Source organism: Leucoraja erinacea, chromosome 18, assembly GCF_028641065.1.
Source record: "Leucoraja erinacea ecotype New England chromosome 18, Leri_hhj_1, whole genome shotgun sequence".
NCBI classification, from domain to species: domain Eukaryota; kingdom Metazoa; phylum Chordata; class Chondrichthyes; order Rajiformes; family Rajidae; genus Leucoraja; species Leucoraja erinaceus.
The window spans coordinates 19,292,021-19,319,914 of NC_073394.1; the positions used below are offsets into that span (position 1 = coordinate 19,292,021).

Genomic DNA, 27,894 nt, shown 5'->3' on the forward strand with positions numbered 1-27,894 from the left:
CAAGAACCCCTACACCTCCTCCTCCTTAATCTCAACTGCACTTGCATATTAGTATTCTCCACACTGATCTTCATCTCTTCCATATTGTTCTCCTTGGTGAAAACAGATGCAAAATACTAGTTTAGTACCTAGCCTACATCTCCAGACTCCAAGCACAAATTCTTTAATTTATCTTTAACCAGTCCTATTTCTCTCTGTGCTCCCTTTTATTTTTAATGTAGGTATAAAAAACTCTTGGATTTTATATAATCCGACACGCCAAAGCCCCTTTTGGCCTTTCTAGTCACCCGCATTCCCAACCTCCTACGTCTTGCTTGCACGTGCTTCCTTTTTCTTTTTGACCTAATTTACAATCTCTGTTTCATCCATGGTTCCCTTGCTTTGCTATCCATATCCCTCCTCCTTACTGGAACATGCCGGTTCTGAACTTCGATCAACTGGCCAACTCACTCTCACATGTCAGATGTAGGCTTACTATTATCTCAGTTTATCATCTTACCTGCCCATCATCCAGTACTGGATGAGGATACAAACTTTGTTCCCATTTCCCACTCAAGTAAGGCAACTCAAATATCACTGTACCTTAATTGGTGCATGTGACAATAAATGTGAATCTGAATCTGAATACATCTGTACATTTGATGTTGTATTTGACCTGCGCTGAATCCTTGACAACAAAACCTATCCAGCTTGTGTGATGTTCAAGAAGGAACTGCAGACGCTGGAAGATCGAAGGTACACAAAATTGCTGGAGAAACTCAGCGGGTGCAGCAGCATCTATGGAGCGAAGAAAATAGGCGACATTTCGGGCCGAAACCCTTCTTCAGACTTGTGTGATGTTGTCTGAACCTGCTGCTCTCTGTTGCTAAAGCTTTTATCCATGTCCTTGTTATCAATACATTCAACCATTCTATAACAAAATTCTACATTAAACATGTTGTCCATAACTCTGCTTTCTGTTTTCTAATTTTTACAATGTCTGATTTACCCTTCTCTGATGTGCTTGCTAAGGGCTCAGGATTCTGTAATGCATGGATTTTAAAATATGTTATTTTCACGTTCTTATAACGCTCAGATATTTGACACTTCTCCATTTCTGATTTATTCTGTGTAATCTAATGAATTTGCAATTCAAAGCAAAATATGCAGCTGCTCTAAGCTCTAGAATTCTCTCCTCAGCTTTAACTGCCTTTCTGAATATAATGGGATTTCAGATTAAAAAAGAACCAGGCTCCTGTACTGTGCTAGCATTTATAATCACTAATCATTTGTGGATAATGCCAGAATCCATTAAGAATTTGTGATGTGAAAGAAGATAGTTGAGATAAATACAAAAGAGATGGAATTTTCTATTTTTGCATATAACAAAATACTTTGATATATAATGTGTACAACATGCTCCTATGCAGCTGCTTCCCTCCAGATGTAATCATAGAGGCCAAATTAAGTCAGAATATATTTGTAGCTGGATAATATAAGTACTAGGTGATTCAATGGATGGAAAGCTGTCTTTATTTTCATGTACCAAACATAATGTGGTTATATAATTTATCAGCTTGTTGTGAATTTATAAATCCTTATGGATGCCTAGACCTATCTCTTAAAGTACCTTTTTCTGTTATTTTCCCAGATTGTTTCCCTTGCACAATTGCTGTGTGATCCATTCTACAGAACATTGGAAGGTTTTAAAATACTTATTGAAAAGGAATGGTTGTCCTTTGGACATAAATTCAGCCAACGTAGTAATTTAACTCCGAACAGCCAAGGAAGTGGCTTTGCTCCAGTGTTTTTGCAATTTCTGGATTGTGTGCATCAGGTAAGATGTTTTAATGACTGATGTGGATCTGACATCAGGTAAGATTCAGAGCCTAACTGTAGGTGGGTCTGACTTCAGTTCAGCCCCACAGACAATTCTGACATTGATTGAGACTATACTCGTGCAGAGACTCTCCACTGACAGTGAGAGGGGCCAATGAGGAGCATGAAAATAGAAAGATAAACCAGTTGATAGTTGATAAGCTTAAGGATTCAAGAGAGTTTATTGTCGTGTGTCCCAGATAGGACAATGAAATTATTGCATTGCTGCAGCAAAACAGGATATTGTAGTCATAAATACAGATCAGATCAGTGTGACCATACATATATATTTACAGTAATAATATTAATTTAGGAAACACTACTCTTGTCATCTCTGGTCTGCAGCACTGCCTTGCTCTACAGAGAAAATCCGTCACCATATTGGGCCGAGCAACTAAGTACATTCACTACAGACTGTATTTACATCACTGAATTTCCCTTTGTAGTGTTTGGGCTATCTTGAGAATATCAATTTTGCCCTCAGTTTCTCTGTTAGCGTTTTTACAAAATATGGTATATTTTATCAAAATCACGTGAAACAAATTTTCCTTTCAGATAAGGGTACTCTTTTCCTATGCAGTGCTTTTCATAACCATGCTCACATGACATGAATACATGTTAGAAATATATTCCGAATTAGTTCTGTTTCCTGTAAGATGTACTTATTCAATCTCTGCATGTGATTTGCTGCTTTCTTTTCATAATTAAATAATATAGGTGAGTGCCCAAAACTCTGGAGACTTACCCCTGGCAAGCCTGTCATTGGGTGAGATTCACCCATCGGTCGAGATTCTGTGCCATGGGGCAGTTCCATGAGACCTTGTGCTAGCACAGTGCCAATGCCATTCAAGATACAGGTTGATCATTAAAAATAGCAGCCCGCTTTGCTGATTTGTGTTTATCAACGTAGTACATATTTGGTGTCTCCACAAAAACTAATTGGGAACTGTTGATAGCTATGAATTACAAAATAAATATTCATGACCACCTTGTAAATCAGCACAGGCAAACATTTCCAAGAATAATTTCCATCAAGTCTGAAAATATATAATTAGCTGAAATATTTGCCTGTCCCTTTTTTATTAAGAATTCAGATTTTCCATTTTTCATGTTTTCCTTTTACAGTTGTTATCCTCCTCCTGTTTTTCTTATAGATTCACCACCAGTATCCAATGGAATTTGAGTTCAACCAGTATTATCTGAAGTTCCTAGCCTACCATTATGTGTCCAATCGTTACAAAACTTTCCTGTTAGACTCTGACTATGAACGAATAGAACATGGTATGTTTTACATAAATCAAAATATTTTGATGTTAGTATTCTAAGAAACTGCATGCATTTTTTTGATTAAACTACCGGCAGTGTTCTATAAAATGCAGTTTAATGCTTTAAGTGTGCAAATACAACAAGATAGAAAGAACCTGCATATAAAAAATCTCATTACATCCTCAGAACATTCTAAGGCAATGTACAATCAATAGATCATTATTGAAGTACAACCCCTTACTTTATTTAAAAAAAAAGACAAACGAGGAGCCAATATAGAACAAGGCTATATAGAACAAGATTACTCAAGCATCAAATGAATGAAAACCAGATCAGTTGATTTTTGTGGTTTTGGCTTATGGAAGAGTGTTGGCCAGGACATCTGCTGCATTGCTTCAAATGATTCTCTGCTTGTTCAGGCAGAATTTTATAGCATCTCATCCAAAGATCACATTATCCAATGCTACCAGCTCTCCTTCATAGTGAATTTCTAATACTAGATTGTCTCCCACAGTTGCAATAGAGCTTGAATTTGTAGCTATCAACCACAGAGGTAAAGATATTGCCACTGAAGCCAATCCTTGTGATGGTTATTCAAATATATCTAACCTTTTTGTTAATGCTTTATGGTCTGGATTAACGGACTGGACTCCAAATACACAAGTTCTTAATCTTGTATTTTATCCAGAGTGCAGAATAATGTCTTTGTAAATTAAATAGAGTGGCACAGTGGCTCAGCAGTGAAGTTGCTGCCTTACAGCGCCAGGGACCCGGGTTCAATCCCTACTACGGGTGTTGTCTATACGGAGTTTGTATGTTCTCCTGTGACCGTGTGGGTTTCCTCCAGGTGCTCCAGTTACCTTCCACATTCCAAAGACGTGTAGGTTAATTAGCTTCTGTAAATTGTCCCTAGTGTGCAGGATAGAACTAGTGTACAAGTGATTGTTGGTTGGCGTGGACTCAGTGGACCGAAGGGCCTGTTCCATCTGTATCACTAAACTAAACTATAACTGAACTTCAAATGGAGACTATGGTAATACAGACGATGGGTTTTATTAATTTATACTTTCATACTTCTATGATTCATTTGCGCCCCCCCAATTTTTGTATGTAGTTTTCCCTTTCCCAAAGAGTGTACAGCAGAGATTTGGCTTTTAGTACACAAAAATATACAGTTACTTACCCATTATTTGGACTCAGTGGACCGAATGACACGAAAGACATGGAAACAGGTCTTTCGTGCCTACTTACCCATGCCGACCAAGATGTCCCATCTACACTACCCCTAGCTGCCCGAGTTTGGCCCATATTCCTCTGAACCTTTCTATCCATGTACCTGTCCGAATGTTTTTTAAATATTGTTATAGAACCTGCCTCAACTACCTTCTCAGCTTGCTCCATATATCCACCACCCTCTGTGCGGAAAAAGTTGCCCCTCAGGTTCCTGTTACATTTTTCCTTTCTCACCTTAAAAATTCAATAAAAAATTAGATTTTGATATACATTGCTGTAAATTTAAGTATATGAATATTATTCTGAGCTTTATTGTTGAAGATGTGTATTAATAGTGTTTCTTCCAATTATATTTTCACCCACACAAATTGACGTGTGTAAATAATGCAGTCATTGTTCTTTGTATTGCTAGGTATTTTATTTGAGGACAAGATAGATAAGCAATCAAAAAGAGGAATCTGTATTTGGGAATGTATTGACAGGATTCATAAGAAAGGACCTGTTTTTTTCAGCTACATGTATAGTCCTGAAGAAGGGGAGGTATGATACTTCTATAATTCTGTATTTAATCAATTATTTCTCATTAATTTAAAATCTGAACATGCATTTCAATTTTATTTACTTTTAAATACATCATTCTTTGCAGAAATATATACTCAGACCCTGCATAAATATCTCCGCTCTGAAGAAATGGGATTACTACATAGGAGAGACTCTTTCAAGCGGCCCTTCTTATGAATGGGACATGGTCAGTGCAAAAACAGGTGCTTCTGAGGAACTTGAACAGATGGATGGTTCAGTCCCACAAACCCATAGAAAGGTGGTATGGCCATGTTATGACAATGTCTCCAAGGTGCAGCCGGATGCCATTACCAAACTCCTTGAGGTATAAAATGAAACTAAATGCGGATTATGTGTTTTAAATGGTATGATCCAATTTACAAATAGAGCTGCGTAAAGTTTGAAAATGACTCACCAATCTTTGATATTACTAACATGTTAATTTAACAAATCTAACATTTGGACATGACTAGCATCCTATGTTGCTCTCTGCCTATGGGGTGTCTAAATATTTGAACTCTGAGTACCAATTTCAGGCCAGAGCAAAAAACTGAGCCAAAATGGTGTAGTGTGTGTTGCGTTAGCATTTTCACAATATAATGGGCCAAATGCAGCCTACTAACCATGCCTAAAGTAGCTTTGGGGTAAATGTGGCCTACTAAGTGTGTCCTACTTCTCAAAATCAAATACAGGAAAAACTCAGCAGCATCTGTGGAGGCAATAGTTGATGTTTTTGGTCAAGATCCTACATTAGGACTGAGAGTGAACAGTAAAGATTTACAGTATATAATGGTGTGTAGGAGATGGGATAGGTAATGGGTGGAGCCAATAGGGAGGAGTTGATGGGCGGATGGGACCAGGTAGGGTGATAGGATTAGTGGCATGAACAAGGGAAGAAGAAAACCAGGTGGACAGGTGGTGGCTGTGGCAGGAGAGCACCAGAGATGTGGGTTACCTAAAATTAGGAAATTCAATATTCTTGCCCTGGGGTTGTAAACAACCATAGTAAAATATATGTTGTTCTTCCAATTTCCATTTGACCTCTCTGTGGCAACGAAGAATGCCAAGGGCAGAGAAGTTAATGTAGAAGGCTACTGCTTGAGCCACTGTGATCTGCCAAAATCCTGTTTTGCTAAATCTCTATATTCACTTGTCCGACCTCTCCATAATTAGTTGGCTAAGCGCCAAAAATATAAAACTTAATTGTAGACATATAATTATTTAAGGGTATGTAGTCTACAATTACAATTTTCCCAAGATTAATTAAATGCTTGTAAAGTAAAAAAAATAGAAACTGATAAAGTAACCCAGCAGGACAGGCAGCCTCTCTGGTGAGATGGATAGGTGACGTTTAGGTGATGTTTCGGGTGGAGGCTCTTCTTCCTTAGCATGGACAATACTACAAGCACATTGAAGTTGGAAATTACAAAGCATTTAATGAGTAATTGAAGCTATTGTGGAATTTTAGATTCAGGTAAGCAGTGGATTATTTCTTCATTGGTCATTAACTAGCAGGTGCAGAGGAGAAGATGGGAATCTATACAAAATTGCCAAACACTGGTGAGCCGGCATAAAAAGGAATTAAAAAGGCTAATAAGATGATGTTCTTTAAGCAATGTCTAGCGTAGAAATGAATTAATACTTCATGTGCACTCATGACCACATCTTCTGTATTTCGTGGTCAGGTTTGGATATTAATGCAAAGATCCTATAAAGTGCACCTTCACTAAATCTAGATCTAAAAATGATTAAATTATTACCTTAATTTGAAAAAGTGAAGAGGTATATAATCTGCATCTTTAAATTGATTAAACAAAAAGATTTCATGGAATTAATTCAAAGAAACAGTTTGTTTGGTTGGGATTCCAGATATAGGTTCAAGAGGGCACAGGCCACCCACGACTAAAGTAACAAAAGTGTTTGCCTCATGTAGGAAATCAGAATACTCTTATTTTAAGTTATTCTGCAAATTGAAAATTTCAGGAATGAGATCAATTGATTTTTTTCAGTTAAGGCCATCAAGAAGTGAACATTAAAGGCAGGTAAATGAAATTCCGGTAGAAAAATCATGGTATTGGCACAAACCATCTCCTGGCACACAAAATTTAAACACATCTCTGTTGGACTAATATTTACAAGAGATGTATGGTGATGAAGGGTGTGATTATTTTACTTTAGACTATATCGGCTGACACCGCATCTCAATATTACAGGTCAGAGAAATAAAAATAGCACCTGTTTGCTTGATTACTCCAAATTAGCTTTGTTTCAATGCCTGGAGGTTACATTTTGCTACTCATAGTTAAATATTCTGCCATCATGATGTCAATTCTACTTTGGAATAATGTAATTACAGGAAATTGGAAGGCTGGAGAACGAATTAAATCAAAGTCTTGAACAGTGGAAACCAATCTGGGATCGAGTAAAAGTTAGCCACAAAGAGGAAGTGATACCAGAACCAACTGTAAGTACATTGCAGAGAGAGCAGACCAGGACTCCATATAATTGCAGCAAGATGTCTTTACTCTTGTAATCAAACCCACTTGCGATAAAGACCAACACAGTGTCAGCCTTCCTAATTGCTTTATGTGCCAACATGTTAACATGAAATGATTTGTGTACAAGGACACGCAAGTTCCTCTGAACACAAATACGACCACGCTTTACTATTTTTCTGCCAAAGTGAATGATTTCACATTTTCTCTCAATTTGCATTCCATCTTTCATGTCCTCCTTCATTCACCTATATACTTTTGAAGTCTCTCTGAAGTCTTCTTCATAATTCTCACTACAACCCTGCTTTTAATCAGCAAACATGAATCCATTACACTTTATATCCTCATCTAAATTACAGATGTAGATAGATAACAACTGGAGCCTCACAATCTGCTTTCTAGCATCCTATGAATGCTAAAATGACATTCATTGAAACATAGAAATGGCATTCATAGAAACATTGGGGCAGGAGTAGACCATTTGGCCGTTCGAGCCAGAACAGCCATTCAATATGATCATGGCTGATCCTCCAAAATCAGTACCCTATTCCTGCTTTCTCCCCATATCCCTTGATTCCGTTAGCCCTAAGAGCTATATCTAACTCTCTTGAAAACATCCAGAGAATTGGCCTCCACTGCCTTCTGTGGCAGAGAATTCCGCAGATTCACAACTCACTGGGTGAAAAAGTTTTTCCTCATCTCAGTCCTAAATGGCCTACCCCTTATTCTTAAACTGTGACCCCTAGTTCTGGACTCCCACAACATCAGAACATTTTTCTTGCATCTAGCCTGTCCAATTCCTAAAGAATTTTATATGTTTCTATAAGCCTTAAGAATGTTATATGTTTCTATTATCTGAATGGTCAGAACTGATCCTGTCACTGCTTTCCAAATGTGCTGCTATTACATCTTTAATAATAGATTCAAGCATCTTCCTCACTACTGATGTCAGGCTAACTGGTCTATAATTCCCTGTTTTCTCTCTCTCTCCTTTCTTTTAAAAAGTGGGGTTACATTAGCTACCCTCCAGTCCACAGGAACTGATCCAGAGTCTATAGAACATTGGAAATGATCACCAATGCAGCCACAATTTTGAGGGCCACCTCCTTGAATACTCGGTGATGCACACCATTAGGCCCTGGGGATTTATCTGCTTTCAGTCCCAACAGTTTACCTAACACCATACACCAAGACCCTCTGTGTGTTAATTTTATTTTATGATCTCTTACAATTTCCTATCAAAGGCTTTTTCAAGGCCCAAATGCAGCACATCTGCTAGTTTTTACCTTCTTAGGTGGTAACAGCCTGAAGAAAACGTATTGCAGATTTGTCAAACATGGTTCCCTTTGACTATCCAAGCTTAACATTAACTTCTACTGATCCCAGGCTGATTGGTTCATAGTACCGCTTCCTTTCTTAAATAGTGCCATTTATTATTTTGCCAATGCAAACTCCAATGTACCATAGCTCACTCTTGCCTTATACGTTTGCAGTGTGGTTTATTTAGATTCAAGTCGCTGGTTTTGGACTTAACTAAATGATAGCTGCATGTTTTAGAAAGTTAACTCCAATTTTTTTTTCCCTTTCTTACAACGCTTTCGTACAAGAATTTATATAGGCACTAGATTACCATCATTAATTTGGGGGGGGGGGGGGGGGGTTTTAAGAAACTTCCATCAATGTTTGCAGTTTCTTCATATTTTTAACCTTTGCCCAAACATATCTTTTTTATTTTATTTTCTGATAAACCTTTTCTCTCTGCTGCCTTTACCATATCCTTTACTATCACTCCTTTTTAAAACATTTATTTTGCTTATCCTCATTGTGAAATATTTAGTTCGCAACTTTGATCACTTTGCAAACACATCTATTTTATCAGATGATAAGTTGCCCACAGGCTGAGTCTTGCAGAAAACAGTATGATGATGATTTTCTTTTTTACGCTTTGTTTTCACTTCCTATTGTAACAGAGAGTTGCTTCATCGCTGATGGCATCTAATGTACAATCCTTCCAAAGAAGGTCCATGCTACATTTGGCAGACAGTGGGATTGGTGAGAATGATCGAAGCACCACTACATCACCCTCAAATGGAGTAAATACGAGAAGAGCAGCAACTCTGTACAACCAGTTTTCTTCAAAGGATGTGGAGAACAGGTCAGATAAATATTTTGAATTGAGCACTCTCTCTATCCCCTCAGTTCTCCACTATTCCACTTTTCACCTCTGGAACTGACTGCCAGATGATTAACATTCATAGTAATGAAAAGTTAGCTAATATATCAGCATCTCACATAAGAAGCTTTATTACTAACAAGGCACAGTTCCGCAGCGGTCGGGTTGCTGCTTTACAGCGCCAGATACCCGGGTCAGATCCTGATTACGGGTGCTATCTGTACAGAGTTTGTATGTTCTCCCTGTGATCACGTGGGTTTTCTCCATGTTGTCTGGTTTCCTCCCACATTCCAAAGACGTGCAGGTTTGTAAGTTAATTTGCTTCTGTAAATTGTCCCTAGTATGTAGGATAATACGGGATTGGGGGATCACTGTTCACCGCAGACTGGGTGGGCCGAAGGGCCTGTTTCCACGCTGTATCTCTAAACTAAACTAAAGTTTAACAATTCAAGCTATTATATATCAAAGTTGGAAATGTAAACATGCTTTTTAAACTGCTAGTTTTTACCTTGTTCAATAATATGTAACCAGTTTTCTGCAGATTGAGTTATTTTATTTCAATTTTTGTAGATCATTTGAAGGTGTACTTTACAAGAGAGGTGCTTTACTGAAAGGATGGAAACCTCGTTGGTTTGTTCTAGATATAACTAAACATCAGGTACAGCATTAACAATACAATCTATATAATTTGATGTATTAAAACAGCTATCTATTACTGGAAATTATGCACTAAAGATTAATTTTATTTTACTTGAACAAATATTACTTTGTGAATGTATCGGAAATAAACTTGGGAGTGCTGCCTGCTGACATTTCTCTGTGGAAGCACTATCAAGTTCAAGATAGTTAGGCTAGCAGGGAAATCTCAAGTGTGTTGGCCAAGCTTAACAGTCATTTTCCAACTGCTCCCATGTTGGACTCTCTTTGGAGAATAAACCTGTTGCAATTCCCATTGCCCTCATACTGAGGAATCTGCATGTTGAACTTACAACATGGTTACACATTGCTGTATGAAATAAGTGATTTTAACGCAACCTAAACCATAATAACTGCTTGGTAAACTTACTGGTATTCAGAAGATGAATTGTAATTCTCTCTCAAATATTTCAAAATATAATGGAATGCAAAATAAAAACATGGTATTTTTAGCTCAGCCATATGTTTTGTAATGTATACATCATTTCAAATATATTAGCCAAAAACTTTTTTCTCTTGGCTTGTTGAATTTTAGAATTCCATAATGTCACTCGTTGCGTAGCCAGTTCAATTACATTAGAGTTGATAAACAGAAATTAAAGCCTTTGTGGTGCAACTAATATCACAAAAAAAAGTTTCCACTTGAAGGACCATTGGTTCTTTGAAGTTAGCATGATGAGCTATCCTGATCCAAAATATCCTGGTCACTATTTTCGCATTGATGCATTTGCTTTATCCTCCAGTTGCGGTACTATGACAGTGGTGAAGATACAAACCCCAGAGGATTTATAGACCTGGCTGAAGTTGAGTCAGTCCTTCCAGCATCATCAACACTGGGTGCACCCAAGCATTCCAATGAAAGAGCATTCTTTGATGTAAGTTTTTTTTTCTCCTACTTAAATTGGTGGTGCAATGCCACTTGCAATACCAGAAACTTGTATTAATGATTACACAACATTCCCCTGGGCAGGAAATGCTGTTCTGTTCAGGAGTTTTAAGTAATCGTGAAGGTAATGGTCTGTAGAAATATAATTGACCTTTGAAAGAGGATTTTGTGAGAAAGTAGTCCTTACTAATATATTTTCCCATATGGTTTAATTCATTCACCAATCAATTTAAATGTGAGTTCCACAGTTATTTGCTTTGCTGTTGAAGGACATAAGTTGTTTAATTTCACCTTGTTATAGCCTTGCAATTTTATGCATCACAATTAAATTTCCACTCAAGCATCTTATCTTCATAATTCTCCATCACTTAGTCTCATAAATTAACTTTGCACAATCTCTAGTATTAATATAGAATCACACTGCACTGAAACATGCCCTTTGACCCAACTTATCCATGCCAACCAAGATGCTCCATCTAAGCAAGTCCCATTTGCCCGTTTTTGACCCATATCCTACTGAACCTTTCCTATCCATGTACCAGTCCAATAGACTTTAAAATGCTTTTATAATACCGGCCTCAATTATCTCCACTTGTCGCTTGTTCCCATCTACCACTCTGCGTGACAAAGTTGCTCCCCCTCCCCAGATTCCTGTTAAATCTTTAAATCACTCTAAATGAATGTCCTCTGGTTCTTGATTCACCTACCCTGGGTAGAAGACTGTGCTTTCACGTATTGACTCCCCTCATGGTTTTATATACCTCAATAAGATCACCCTCAGCCTCCTGCTACTGAAGTCCTCATCTGCCCAACCTTTCCCTATAGTTCAGGTGCCTTGAGTCCTGGCAATATCCTCGTAAATCTTCTCTGCACTCCTTCCAGCTTAACAACATCCTTCCGATAGCAGGGTATCCAGAACTGAACACAATACTCCAGTTGTGGCCACAACAGCATTTTATACAACCTTGCCATAATGTCCCAAGTTCTATACTCAATACTCTGACTGATGAACGCCTATGTACCAAAAGCCTTCTTGACCACCCTATCTACCTGCGATGCCACTTTCAGGGAACTATGTAACTGCACTCCTTATTCCCTCTACTCTACCACTCTTCCCAGGGCCTTGCCATTCATTGTGAAGGGCATGCCCTGGTTTGACTTCCCAAAATGCAACACCTACACTTATCTGTATTAAACTCCATTAGCCATTCCTTAGCCCACTTGCCCAGCTGATCAAGAGCCCGCTGAAATTTCTGATAACCATCTTCACTATCTACAGCATCACCTGTTTTAGTGTCATCTGCTAACCTACTAATCATGCCTTTTACATTCTCATCCCAACCATTGATATAAACTACAAACAGCGATGGGCCCAGCACCGATCCCTGAGGCACACCATGTGTCGCAGGCCTCCAGTTTAAAAAAGCACCTTCCACCACCGCCCTGTGCTTCCTTCCATGAAGCCAATTTTGGTTTAGTTTAGAGATACAGCGCGGAAACAGGCACTTCGGCCCACCAGGTCTGCGCTGACCAGCGATTCCTGCACACTAACGCTAACCTACACACACTAGGGATAATTTACAATTACACCAAGCCAATTACCCTACAAAACTGTACGTCATTGGAGTGTAGGAGGAACCCGGAGAAAACTCACGCAGGTCACAGGGAGAACGTACAAACACCATACAGACAGCACCCGTAGTCAAGATCTAACCCGGGTCTCTGGCACCATAAGGCAACAATTCTACCGCAGTGTCATCATTCTGTAGTCTACTGCCGCTCAGTTGTCCTCTGCATTTTACACATTGTGATCATTTATCCCAAGACGTTCTCCCAATTTGTTTATTTTCTCCAGTTCAATTTCATTTACAATAGCCAGCAGCCCTCTTCCCTCATTGAACTTATTTGGAAAAAAGGACTCCATTACCCCTATTACATAATTAATGTCAAGCCCAAATAAATTATTTACAGTTTGAAAGTTTTGCTTTTCATTTTCTTTGGTTCTGCCATGGATCAGGACAATTGGTTTTATCGTCTCCACTTACAATCCTTTTAAAATAATCTTTATGGGGAAGTAGCATACTTTCTTGGACTCTTGAGTGTGGCTTTTGAAACTGTTCTCCACTTGAATATTGAATCCAAAAAGGGTCCATATGGCCTGGATCAGCATTTAGGTCATTTTAACCTCCATCTTTCTTTCTCCTTATGCCAAGGAAACCAGTTTCTGCTACTCCTTGTTCTTAACACCCTGAAGTCATTCCCTAAACAAACTATCTGAGAGTTGTTTTATCCTTCCTCTCTGAATTGTCTTTGTTCTCATGTAGAGTGTGATCTGTGAATGTTCATCAGTTACATTATTAAAAAGCCACCATAGCCTTAAATTCACATAGCCAACAAGATTCATTGTTAAATCTCACAGCTGAAATATAATTAAATTACATCATCAATCTAACATGCACTGTTGAAATCCCGCAAGGATACATAACACTTTGCTGCTGCAAAAAATAAGTTACATCACCTTTCTGCTATGCACAGCTGAAAAGCCACATAAGTAAACAATGAAAGTAAACAGGGCACATCTCCAAACCTGAACGTTGTCAGATTTACTCTTCAGGTTGGTTATCTAGTTGATTAGTCTGTTTGACATTTGAAGCATTATTCTTGGTGTTGTAGATTATCAACTTTTTTTTCAATTAATTATATTTTAAATAGCAATCCTGTTTCACAAAATATGTACTGAATAGAAAAGTAAAAGTTCTATTCCTTCTGACTAAGTAATTTATTATGACAAAGATTGTTTAAGTCTAATCAGCAGCAATTCTTTGTTGGATTTGACTATAGGGAGGAGGAAATAGCTTTCTTTCGCACTAAATTAATATAGAGATCAGGGGGGAGGGGCGGGGGGCAGGGGGGACACGTCTCCCCCCCCCCCACCCCCCATTTTTAATAATCTGGCTTTTAAAACGTGGTGAAATCTCTGCTTTCCGCAAGATAGTGGGGGTGGGACTGCTGATCGAGGGCGCCGATTGGACGAGAGAGATGTCAGGCAATGGGGGGCCGGACATGATGATTCAGCGCGATGATTGGAGGAGGGAGGTGTCGGTCAGAGGCGGAAGTAGGGGGGTGGGACTGAGGATAGAGCGCGGTGATTGGAGGAGGGAGACGTGCCAAAACACTCTCGGCAGCCCTGGACACAGACCTGCGCCTCATCCGCAGCGAGGATCGATCCCGGCTCTCCAGCGTTACAATCGCTGCCGAACCGCACTGGCCCATTCCTGTCCCCACCCGAGTGCCCCCCCCCCATCCCACCCCCACACCCGGGGGTGATCAGAGACATCGGGAGTCAGACGGGAGCTGTGCCCCCAGGCCCACAGCCAGCGCAGAGAAGCAGCGCTAAACCCAGCTCAACTCTGCCTGTCCCACCAGGTTAACCTACAGCCCTGCCTGGACTTGCGGGAAATATGGCCCAGATTTACAGCCAGCGCGGAGAAGCAGCGCTAGTGTCCCGACAGTCCAGGCAGGGCTATTGGTTAACCTGGCGAGACAGGCAGAGTGGAGCTGCATTTAGCGCTGGATTGAGCCTCCGAAGCCTCGCGTGTGCGTGTGTGAGTGCATGCGGTCGCCAAGAAATTGTGTCCCACCTGTCTCCCTCCATATTTTGATAGCTATTTCCGTGCGTGATAGACATTACAGATTATTTTAGTTGTTAATATTTCAGCAACAAGAATTTTGTCCTTTCTGTGGATAATTGTTTCTGAGAAAGTAGAAAATGTTAATACATTATTGTTTGAGAAATCATGTACCGTTCCAGGATTTATTGACTGCTGGAGTTAAAATATTACAAACTGGGTCTAATAAAATACAAACATTGTTTTGACCTTTTTGTTGTAGAGAGCAAAATCACAATTGGGATCCCAGCATATTTTAACAATTTGTTAAATTGTAGAATTCATTTGCATCATATTTTTGTACATTTATTAGTTATAGCTAAACTATTACATAACTTCTCCAAATTATTTCTGGAAAGCGGAAGTGACAATAATCAATTCTGTGATGTAGACTAGTTGTAATTATGAAATGCCATAAAAGTATTGTTTTTATTGAATATACCTGATTATCCTAGTTACCTTGTCTTCCTTATCTTGATACAATGAACATTATTCATATTACTCTGCAATCTCAAAAAGAATGTGAATAAAATATAATTCTGAAAAAACATGTCACTTTTTAAAAGGTGAACACATTGAATGATTTAAGTTGAATAACAAGATTTTTGTTCCTTTTAATGCAGTTGAAAACAAATAAACGTGTTTATAATTTCTGTGCGCAAGACGCACAGATCGCGCAGCAGTGGATGGACAAAATCCAGAATTGCATTTCAGATGCCTAGCAAGATGCATCTTTAAAGGATCAAGCGTGATCATACCAGTTACAAGAGATTAAAGCCCTACAGCCTCTAAAGAAAATTAAATGTAAGGGTGTCAAAGGAGTACACCAGTAAAGTAGCGGAGACCACTAATTGTTCAGCAGAGGAATCTGCAAACTGCTTCAGCATATGAAACTTGCACTGAAATTTTAACGCATCACCGCTCTTTAACAATGTGAAATGTAAACTTCAACCACTAAATATCTTAATATACTGTATTATAAATGAAACCTTTGCTTTCACAGATTCGCATGCAGTTTTTAATCATTTAAGTCCTAGTTCTGAAATGTTGTGGACAGCAGGATTTTAGAATCTTCAAAATTAATTTGTAACATAACATTTTATATTTTATTGTATATCAAAAATCTGAAGCAAAACAAAAAAAACTGTCACATCAGTACTTACCTTTCTAAAATGTACTACATTAGAAGGGCATTGGACTGTTTGCGCTTGAAGCGGTGGTGCAGAGAGTGCAGTAAAACTCTAAATGGCCATCAATGACCAAGTTCAGTTGTGTTGCAGCAGTTGTGTAGACTATGTAAATGATTGTTTTTCTTCTGGTAACTTACCTTAATAATTTAAGGAGGTTTTGCACACTAAACTTTAATGGTTTCTTATTTTTTTTACGGTTCATACTTTTTTTTTAAAAGTGTTGTGAAAAATGTTTGTGTTACTGCCCTAATGGAAAATTTATTCCACCTTTTAACACTTTCACATTATTTAGTGAAGAAAACTTATCTGTAGCTTGTGATATCTTCCTGTGGTGTCTTTTTAGCATGTTTATATGTTTACTACATTTTGTATTTTTCAAAGATTGTATATATGGCTTAATTTGGTTACAATTCTCTTCCCTAAATTGTTGGCTATAAATGAACCTAGTTTTAACGTTGTTTTAAGGAGCACTAGCAAATTATACAGTTCATATAGTAAGTCATTGCTTATGGGACCAAAAGATCATGCACAACTAAAGTAAAACAAAAGTGTGCACTTCCTGGTGAGGCTGAAATCAACTAAATTGTCCATATTTCCATATTACCATGAATGGATTGGCAAGTAGTTTCCACCATTTCCCCATTATAACCTTCCTCAAAATTGTCAAACAATAGCCTCAATTTGCACATAATATTTTAATTTTGTGGAGTTTGTATATACTGTTCATCTGCTTTGTAAAATACTGATGTGTAGTTCTCTGTTCAATTAAATGCAAATCACTAATTTTTTCCAAAAGCTTTATGTAAATTGCTTCATGTGGCATTAAGTTTTATGACTTGTTTACACTAAAGTGCTTATAAAACAATGAATGTTAAATGTGATTTTTACGATTCCTAATAGTACTACATGTTTATCCTTTTTAACTTCAGAATTTGGTTGAAATTGAATACAGGCTACAGGGACATCGTAAAACTGAAGGGAGAAACGCCTATTAAACAATAATCAAAGTTCATCCTTGATTGTCCTAAGAGCAAGACAGATGAGATGTGGAAGTTGAGAAAGGAAGTTAAGAGCAGGTCAAACAACATTGAAGAATTCCAAATTAGGAATTTATTTGGAGGGGAAACAAAATGTAACTCTTTGATTTCACAAAAAATGGGTTTTATTTGTTCTGAAAATATTTAGAAAGGGTGGCAACAATAGGAAGCATGAACTCAAACTAGCAACACAAAGGCTCCTCTCAGCTCTTCCATTAATTTGTAAATCTGCATTGACAATCTGAAATCTAGAACCAGTTGCTTCACTCACTGTTTATAAATCCTTAGAGATTAATGCTCAAATTTGCCAAGATAGATTTTTGTGGAAAGAGGCTCCTTTCCACAAAGGTATCAGCACTCGATCAGTTCTAATTGCTGTCCTAACTATTTTATATTAAATAATGTCCACTTATTGTAACGGTAGAAATTATTTATAGAAAACTAAATTTGTTTTGACTTAATTATCAATGACCGTTTCAGCGACCATAGTGATGCGAGAACTTAGACGCAAGAAACTGCAGATGCTGGTTTACCAAAAAAGACACAAAGTGCTGGAGTAACTCAGCAAGTCAGGCAGCATCTCTGGAGAACATGGATAGGCGATGTTTCGAGTAGGAACCTTTCTTCAGACTGATTGCAGTAGAGGAGAGAAAAATCTTGGCAAGTGATAGGTAGATATGGGGGAGGGAGATTTTTGATTTGCAGATGGTTGAACCAAATGTCAGAGATGAAAAGGGGAAAAATGTGAGATAAGGAAATGAGGATAGAAGAGAGATAAAATGTCAAGCTGGAAGAGGATTATAGGTGGAAGGGGAGAAGGAGAAATGGGGCACAAGGAAGGGAGGGGAGGAGGGGTGGTTTGCTTATCTAAAATTCAAGAATTCAATGTTCATCCTGTTGGGTTGTAAGCTACCCAAGTGGAATATAGGATGTTGTTTCCCCCAGTGTGTGTGTGGCCTCACTCTGGCAATGGAGGAGGCTAGAAAGGTCAGTCTGGGAAGGAGGAGTGTTTGAAATGGTTGACACTCAGGAGATACATCTCTTTGGTCTAGTCTAGTTCCGCCGAACACTTGCGCTCAGTGCACTAAAGTCTGCTGCATCTCCTGGTGCTAACCATTTAAATTAGATCTAGTCTAATCTTGATCTCGCTGGTGTAAAGGAGGCCACATCATGAACACCACATGCAGCAGATAAGATTAGAAGAGGTGCACGTGAACCTCTGTCTCAACTGGAAGGACTACTGGGATCCCCGGATGGAGCTAAAGGGACAAATGTTACATTTTCTGTGGTTGCAAGGGAAAGTACCTGGAGAGGGCATAGTTTGGGTGAGAAGGAATGAATGAACCAAGGAGTTGCAGAGCGAGTGGTCTCTGCGGAAAGTGGTGAGGATTGGAAGATGTGACTGGTAGTGGGATGATGTTGAACATGAAGGAAATGGCAGAGAATGATGTGTTGGATGCAGAGACTGGTGGGGTGAAAGATAAAGTCCAGCTGACATTAGAGCCAACACCAGAGGTTGAGATTGAATCCGTCACTGGACAAAGAGACAGCATCGCTTTACCCCAGTGCAACACCACTTCCCTCACCTATCTCCATTTATTACTTTTCAGGCTTGCCCCACCTCTCTACCAGCTTTCTCCCTCACCCTCCACTACAATTAGTCTGAAGAAGTAAGTAAAGCCCCTGTCCCACTTACTTGTCCTTGGCACGCTAATTACGCGACCTCGTCGTTGCGTTGAGGCACGACGGTCCCGCGAAGGTCACGCGCGTCTTCATGCGTCCGCACAGCCGTCTGGAGCGCCTGACGTCATTTGAAGATAGACACAAAATGCAGGAGTAACTCAGCGGGACAGGCAGCATCTCTGGAGAGAAGCAATGGGTGACATTTCGGGTCGAGTCCCTTCTTCAGTGTGAAAGAAGGGTCTTGACCCGAAACGTCATCCATTCCCTCTCTCCAGAGATTCAGTATTCAGTATTTCTTTAATATCATTTTCACTGAGTACTCGCATACACAGAGGAAACGAAAAAACGTTACTCAATCAGTTTCCATTCAGTGTAGTTAATAAAAAAGGATAAATACTTAGAGCTTTAAAAACAAATTAAAATTACCATGTCTAAAAACAGAAAGTAGGCCTAAAATTTACAATAGAATAAAAACAGACATTCCGACCGACAGTGGCTTTACTTTGACAGGTGCCTAACTGTCAAAGTATGCTGCCGGTCCCACTGAGTTATTCCTGCATTTTGTGTCTTTCTTCAATTTTCTTGGCCCCTCTCTGGGAGTAGGAGTGGGGGCGGATCCGGGTCCGCAACGGCCGTGAGCCACAGGCCAAGTTCAGCAATCGTTTGCCTGCTTCTGCTGCTGTTGAAGGTGAGACGTTGGGTCTTGGGCCCGTCCCACTTTGGCTGTCAGTTACGCGACAGGCCGGTGGCGCGCGAAGATTTTGTTCGGTACAAAATCCCAGAGCACCGCGCGTTACCGCGCACAACTCCATATCCCTCCACGCTTCTCAGTGGGACCGGTCCCGCGCAGCCACACGATGCCCATGCGCCTCAACGCGATGACGAGGTCGCATAATTTGCGTGCCAAGGACCAGTAAGTGGGACAGGGCCTTAAGTTTATTGGCCAAGTATTCACATACAAGAAATTTGCCTTGGTGCTCCACCCACAAGTAACAACATGAAGAAGGACCCTAACCCAAAACATCACCTAGCAATTTTTCTCCAGAGATCCTGCCTGGCTCACAGAATTACTCAAGTAGTTTGTATTTTTGTGGTGAACCAGCATTTGCAGTTCCTTGGGTGTACAGACAGCATTTCTACTAAGATCCTCTAAGCCAACTGACTTTGATGTTATTGTAACTCATTTTATTTTTTCATCTCATTCTCCAACTTTATTTTCACCATCTAAAGGTCTGTACTCTTTACCTCCATCCACATTGATTTCATTTCTAGATTAGTTATGGTTGTATTGGTAGCCATTATCCACTCCACCTTTTTCTATTTTTCCAACTACATTTGAACTTTAGCACATTTAAGTCACAAAACTTTGTATTATTAATCTCATCTAAATTATTACCCCTGTTTCATTGTAGACTAAACGTATAAATCAGTCGCAATCATTTTTAAAATATAAAATAGGAGTGTGGAATGCTCCAGAGATGCTGTCTGACCTGCTTAGTTACTCCAGCTTTTTGTGTCTATATTTAGTGTGGAATGATCATTTGTTTTACCTCTAGTTACTTGTATCTTGCTTTGATTCAGTCTGAAATATACAATATACACTGGTACCCGGCTCAGAGCTACTCCACAGACCATTCTTCACCTCCTGTTCCAGCACCCGTTAATATTTATGCAATATATTTTTTAAAAGACATTAGCTGGCTACACATTGCTGTGCAGAGACCAGGGAGTGAATCCTAGCCCTGCACAGATGCTCCCAGGGTAATGAACCCACCGTTCACTAGGTACTGAGAATATGCTGCTGGGGAGCAACAGTGCCTACATTTGATGGTCCCTCTCAATACCATGGTTACAAACTCAACAACAGTGCAATGGAGAATTCTGCAGGCTGGGGAGAGATGAGCAGCAAAGAGCTCAAAGAGCCAGCAGCTTCCGTCAAATCCAACAGGGTGTAATGAAAGCGATAGAAATAAAAAGCTTGAGTAACTCAGCGGGACAGGCAGCATTTCTGGAGAGAAGGAATGGGTGACGTTTCGGGTGGAGACCCTTCAGAACGGTTAGGGATCAGGGAAATGAGAGATGTAGACGATGATGTAGAGAGATAGAACAATGAATGAAAGATATACAAAAAAGTAACAATGATAAAGGAAACAGGCCATTGTCAGCTGTTTGTTGGGTGAAACCGAGGTGGGACTTGGGTGGGGGAGGATAGAGAGAGAGAGAAGGCCGGGAGAGTTTATTTCCATCACAGGAAATAGACTATCGACTGACGTCTATTACAAACCCACTGACTCCCACAACCATCTCTACCACTTCTTCCCACCCTGCTTCCTGCAAAGACTATCCCCTATTCCCAATTCCTCCGTCAACACCGCATCTGTGCCCAAGATGAGATGTTCCATACCAGGACATCCGAGATGTCCTCATTCTTTATGGAACGGGGGTTTGCATCTCCCATCATAGATAAGGCCCTCACTCGTGTCTCCTCGGTAACCCACAGCTTCGCCCTTGCTCCCCCTTCCCTTAGTTGCAACAGAGACAGAATCCTTACCTTTCATGCCATCAGCCATCGATAACAACACACAATTCTCTGAAATTTCCACCATCTCCAAAAGGATCCCACCACTAGCCATATTTTCCCATCTCCATCCCTTTCCGCCTTCTGCAGTGACCGTTCCCTCCGCAACTTGATTAACTGTAGACTGGGCGATCGTTTCGCTGAACACCTTCACTCAGTCTGCCTGAACTTATCTGATCTGGTTACTAAACACTTTAATTCTCCTTCCCATTCCCACACAGACCTTTCTGTCCAAGGTCTCCTCCATTGTCAGTGAGGCTAACCCCAAATTGGAGGACAGCATCTCAGATTTCTCTTGGGCAGCTTAATACCCAGTGGTATGAATATTGATTTCTCTAACTTCAGGTAGCCTCAGCATTCTTTCCCTATCCCTCCCCCACCCAAGTCGCACTAGCTTCTTGATTTCACCCAACAAACAGCAATGGCCTGTTTCCCTTTATCATCGTTACTTTTTTGCATATCCTTCATTCATTGTTCTTTATCTCTCAACATCATCGTCTCTATCTCTCGTTTCCCTTGTCCCTAACCAGTCAGAAGAAGGGTCTCGACCCGAAATGTCACCCATTCCTTCTCACCAGAGATGCGGTCTGAGTTACTCCAGCTAATTGTGTCTATCTTCGGTTGAAACCAGCATCTACACATTTCGTAATGAAAGAGATTGCAGGATCCAGGTAGTCAGTCAACACACAGAGCAGCTGCTGCCAATCTCCAGAATCAGATACCCGCTTTATCGGCCAGAGTGTGGCCTTGTGCCTCAGTGCTCTGCTGTCCCAACCAACATCACCCCTCACAGCCAGCCTCCCCACACTGAGCTATCGGGGCTAATTGCCGGAATTCCCAGCCCAAATGTGCTGCTCATTAAACACTATAAATAATGTTAATTTCATTAGCAGTGCTGTTCCTGGGGCTACATCCTGAGTACTATATGAGGTGCCAGTACTGCAGTTTTATTTATTTATTCACAAGTTTCTTTTATTGCCATTTTTGGGATATGGGAATAAACCCACCTGGTCACAAGACAAATGCACAAACCTCTACACCAATAGCACTGGAATGTCAGGATTGAACCTGGGTCACTGGAGCTGTGAGGCAGGAGCTCTGCCACAGAAGACAGTGGGTGGAGGCCAATTCACCGGATGTATTCAAGAGAGTTAGATATAGTTCTTAGGGAATCAAGGAATATGGGGAGAAAGCAGCAAAGTGGTACTGATTTTGGATGATCAGCCATGATCATATTGAATGGCAGTGCTGGCTCGCAGGGCCGAATGGCCTACTCCTGCACCTATTTTCTATGCCAGATGCACCACTGTGCTGTCGTGGTTTGATGTCAGTTAAACCTGGGCAATCTAATCCATACAATTTATTTCCCCTATTTTAAGGAAATGTATCTCACTGCAATCATGAGATAAAATGTGGGCCTTTACTTACATTTTAAGAGTTATTAATGTGACGATACTTTTGAGCAGGGGATTGATTTATATTGTTTTGTTTGACCGGTCATTTTAAACTGACATCGGGGGAGAGGAGAATGTAATGTTGGAGTAAATCCTTAATGCACGATTCAGGCAGCACAGATTTGAAACTAAATGGATCCAAGTGGTGAGCTGTTTCCAACAGTCACGCAAGCAAAGTATTTGCATCAGGAAACAAGCTAGAACACATTGTTTTGTAGGAAAGCCAACAAAAAAAATTGTGAATCAGAAGAATGCCATTAATATTCTCAAACTAAAATTGAACTGGGATTCACATAGTAATTACGTTATTTGGAAACAGAAAATAGATGCAAGAGTACGCCATTCAGCCATTTAATACAGAACAAATAGTAAATTTTAAAAGTACTATCAGATGAATAAGATGCATATTAGATAAGATAAAATATCCTAACATAATAAACACCAAGTAGATTTCACTGCATTAACTGAGGGAAGTATCTACAAACCTGTTATGCTGTAAGTAAGAATGTCATTGTTCTCTCTAAGCCCATTCTCCTGCCTTCTCCCCATAACCTCTGACACCCATACTAATCAAGAATTTATCTATCTCTGTCTTAAATATATCCACTGACTTTGCCTCCATAGCCTTGTGTAGCAAAGAATTATTGTATAGCAAGGAACTACAGATGCTAGTTTAAACCAAAGATAGACACAAAATGCTGGAGTAACTCAGCGGGACTGGCAGCATCTCTGGAGAGAAGAAATGGGTGACGTTTCGGGTCTGAAGAAGGGTCTCGTACCAAATCGTCACTTATTTCTTCTCTCTGGAGATGCTGCCTGAGAAATGCTCTGAGTTACTCCAGCATTTTGTCTCTATCTGCAGGTATTCTTGGTGATGCTCCCACATAGTCTTTGCGTCAGAGCTCCCACATGGTTTCCGTGTGGTCCCATGTGGTCTCAACGCATGCACAGTAGCAATTCTGTTTCCGACTTACATAATATCTGACATGCAAGCATCTGCAGGACATAACCCTTATATGCATCGAGGAGCTTCTGTATGTTCATTTGTTAAACAATTGAGGTCATCAATTGTAAAACAATTACAGAAACATGTTTTATCCACTTTCTATTTCGTGCTGATGGTTTCATTGGGAAAATTGGCTTTGCTTTTGACTGACGTCTGCTTAGTATTGGAAATAAATATTCAGCCTTTGAGCTAGAATGCGCTGCCTAGGATACCAGTAGTTTCTTAGAAAATCACATGAATCCTGCGACGCAAAGGTCATATATACATGTGTCTAAAACCTCACTCCACCGCTGGATTCACCTTAAAGTCCAAAGGTTTTGATAACCTACTGAGCTATCCTTCATACATAGACTATCAGCTTTGCACTAACCATAGCCAACACATATAGCCCCATTTCATTTGAATAGGATTATCTGCCTTAGTTTTGTTGTACATTTAGGTGCATTTTGTTTACGTTTTTATCAACAACAGTATATTTTCTTCAGGAATAATAATAATTCAATAATTTGTTCTTTTTCAACGATTTCCACACTTCATTAGACACATTTGGAATTACTAAAAATGCCTTCTGACAGCTCACACAAGTTGCAGGACTAACATTATAGGGTCCATCATAAATCAGGCATTTCATCCATGGACCAAATCAGCTTCTGCATTCATCCATAGAGACATAAATTGAGTACAGGAGGAAAACTGAAAAATAAATTAAAAAAAGAAAATACTGGAATTACTCTGCAGGTCAGATATTATCTAATGAAACAGAACAAGAGTTAATATTTCAGGTCAAAAAATCATCTGAACTGGAAAAGTGCAAGGATGGTTTAGGTTATAAGAGAATATCTCTTGATAGGATGAGGCTAGGGCTGCCCTGGTGATTTGTGGTTTTGTACGCATACAGATTGATAGATTAATGAAGGGTCGTTAAGTGAAACAAAAAGGGGCAACATATAATTGTGAAAAGGTCAGAGCTAATGGAGAAAACTGAAACCAAAGGGTGAATGTTGGAAAGCTCAGAAGATCAGGTAGTGTCTGTAAAGAAAAAAAACTGACTGATATTGCAGATGAATAATCTTACAGCAGAACTGGTGCAAGCAGAAAAAGCAAGATCTGAAATTGTGGAAATCTGTGCGAGACTGGAAGGCTGCCTTGTGTCCAGACAGAAGATGACGCTTTGTTCCTCAGGTTTATGTTGGGTCTTGGAACAATGCAGGAGACAGGCAAGATATGTTAGAATGGGAGTGGGGTGGAGAATTGTTTACAGTGTACTATACATATTGTTTACAGTGTACAATGTTTACATATTCTGTTGTGCTGCAGCAAGTAAGAATTTCATTGTTCTATCTGGGACATATGACAATAAAACACTCTTGACTTGAGTTAGACAACATGGAGCTCATCCTATTGACTGAAAAAAAGGGGTTTCATCGGTCATAGGGATGTAATTTCTTTGGCAAGTATGAAATATTGTCTTGAATATTTGACATTCATTTGCTGGTGAACTATTTAATTACTCAGTCTACCGGGTTGACTCAGTCCTTACATTTATGAAATTGGTTCTAGGTTTATGTTATTAGTTTAGAAGTAAATTATATCCCTTAAGAATTAAAAAATAATTTTCTGACACATCTTTCTGATGTTGGTGAGTGGAGTCTTTCCCATTCACGTAGGAACTCCAAACATATCAGCTCTTACACAGAAAGGCAAAGCAAAATTCTGGCCATTGTGATCAGTTTTTACATAAAATGTGATTACTAATCAACCCTGCCCCATTACACAAGGCAAAAGTGTAAACGTTTTTTCCATTGCATGTTACTCCATGAAATGAACTTTTTTTCCAATGAGTTTGCCAATTTAATGTGTTCAATCTAGTAGAAGAATAAATTCCTCAGATGATTAATTGGTTATTTATTTTACAATTCCTTGTTTCTCCAATAGCGATGTTGCTGCTAAGGAGCCCATAAACTGCTTCCACCAACGTTTATGTCTGCAATATGCAGATCCCTGGTGGTGCATTAATTAGAGGAGATTTCACATTCTCTTTCCCTGAGCTTGGGTTCTTCCAGGTGCTCTGGTTTCCTCCAACATTCCAAAGATGTCGGTATATATTAAATTATCTCTAATTGGAGGCAAATGGCAATGTGCGACAGAATATATTGCAGAGATTCATTGAAACAAATGAAGGTTGAGATGATTGGAAGAGACAAAGTGCCGGATTAACTCAGCGAGTCAGGCAGCATTTCTAGAGAACATCAATAGGTGATGTATAGAGTTGGGACCTTTTTTCAGACAGATTGCAGGTATGAGGGTAGACAAAAGTGCTGGAGAAACTCAGCGGGTGCGGCAGCATCTATGGAGTGAAGGAAATAGGCAACCCTTCTTCAGACACCAGACACAGACCTCCCTTGTCTGTTTTATCTGACCACATGATTGTACACCTACCCCCAAGTTAAAGCAACAAACAAAGCAAAGGTTAAAAACAGAAAATGCTGGAAACACTCAATAGTTCACCAGTATCTGTGGGGAAGGGAAATGTTATTTTGTAGGATCTTAGATCTGAATGTTCACTTAGTTCTCTTTTCACAGATGTTGTCTGAGTGCCGAGTGTTTCAACAATTTTTAAAATTGCAGCATCTGCAGTTTTATTGTTTTTGAACCTTGTTTTTGATGAGTAGTACCTAGATAACTAATTAAACAGCAGTGTCATTTGATGACCTTTTTTTACATCTCTTTGGTGATGCTTTTACGGAAGGCATTATGAAAATCAAATATTACATCCCAAAGGTCAGCTCTGTCTACCCTTTGGTACTCTAAAGAATTAATAGAAACATAGATAAATAGGTGCAGGAGTCGGCCATTCGGCCCTTCGAGCCAGCAACGCCTTTCAGATGATCATGTCTGATCATCTAAAATCAATGGTAGACAAAAATGCAGGAGAAAGTCAGCGGGTGAGGCAGCATCTATGGAGGGAAGGAATAGGTGACGTTTCGGGTCGAGACCCTTCTTCAGACTGATGGGGGGGTGGGAAGAAGAAAGGAAGAGGCGGAGACAGTAGGCTGTGGGAGAGCTGGGAAGGAGCGAGAAAGCAAGGAAATCTAAAATCAATACTCCATTCCTGCTTTTTCCCCATATCCCTCTGTGACAGAGAATTCCACAGATTCACAACTCTCTGGGTGAAAAACTTTTTTCTCATCTCAGACCTAAATGGCCTACCCCTTATTCTGAAACTGTGACCCCTGATTCTGGACTCCCCCAACATCGGGAACATTTTTCCTGCATCTAGCCTGTCCAATCCTTCAAAAATTTGATGTTTCTATAAGATCCCCTCATCCTTCTAAATTCCAGTGAATACAACCCCAGTCGACCCATTCTTTCATCATGTCAGTTCCGCCACCCCGGAAATTAACCTGGTAAACCTATGCTGCACTCCCTCAATAGGAATAATGTCCTTCCTCAAATTAGGAGACCAAAACTGCTCACAATACTCCAGGTGCGGTCTCACCAGGGCCCTATACAACTGCACTCGGACCTCCTTGCTCCTAAACTCAAATCCTCTCACAATGAAGGGCAACATGCCATTAGCTTTCTTCACTGCCTGCTGTATCTGTATGCTTACTTTCAGTGACTGATGTATAAGCACATCCAGGTCTCGTTGCACCTTCCCTTTTCCTAATGCAACACCATTAATAATCTGCCTTCCTGTTCTTGCCACCAAAGTGGATAATCTCACATTTATCCACATTATACTGCAACTCACCCAACATATCCAAGTCACCCTGCAGCCTCATAGCACCCTCTCATAGCTTACCCTCCCATCCAGCTTGGTTTCATCCGCAAACTTGGAAATGTTACATTTAATTCCCTCGTCTAAATCGTTAATATATATTGTAAATAACTGAGGTCCCAGCACTGGGCCTTGCGGCACCCCACTAGTCACTGCCTGCCATTCTAAAAAGGACCCATTAATTCCTACTCTTTGCTTCCTGTCTGCCAACCAGTTCTCTATCCATGTCAATACCCTACCCCCAATATATTAGATTGCATGGGATCCAAGGAGAGATAGCTGAATGAATAGCAAATTGGCATCATGGAAGGAAGCAGAGGGTGAAGGTGG

The 27,894-nt window shown here is 39.8% G+C and overlaps 1 protein-coding gene and 1 long non-coding RNA gene across 3 annotated transcripts in view; one reads left to right on the forward strand and one right to left on the reverse strand.

Annotated features, from left to right (window-relative positions):
- Positions 1-16,901, forward strand: part of sbf2 (SET binding factor 2) — a 330,738-nt gene extending 313,837 nt beyond the window's left edge. For both annotated transcript variants that reach the window (XM_055649465.1, XM_055649466.1), the window contains 9 exons: positions 1,631-1,816; positions 3,012-3,138; positions 4,769-4,896; positions 5,003-5,242; positions 7,274-7,381; positions 9,383-9,567; positions 10,156-10,243; positions 11,025-11,156; positions 15,459-16,901. In XM_055649465.1, the coding sequence (XP_055505440.1) occupies positions 1,631-1,816; positions 3,012-3,138; positions 4,769-4,896; positions 5,003-5,242; positions 7,274-7,381; positions 9,383-9,567; positions 10,156-10,243; positions 11,025-11,156; positions 15,459-15,557 (1,293 nt within the window). In that variant the 3' untranslated portion in view covers positions 15,558-16,901. The remainder of the gene's footprint in view (positions 1-1,630; positions 1,817-3,011; positions 3,139-4,768; positions 4,897-5,002; positions 5,243-7,273; positions 7,382-9,382; positions 9,568-10,155; positions 10,244-11,024; positions 11,157-15,458) is intronic.
- The window catches only part of LOC129705719 (uncharacterized), a 122,632-nt gene that overhangs the window by 22,057 nt on the left and 72,681 nt on the right, over positions 1-27,894 (reverse strand). The gene's annotated exons all lie outside the window — the stretch shown is intronic.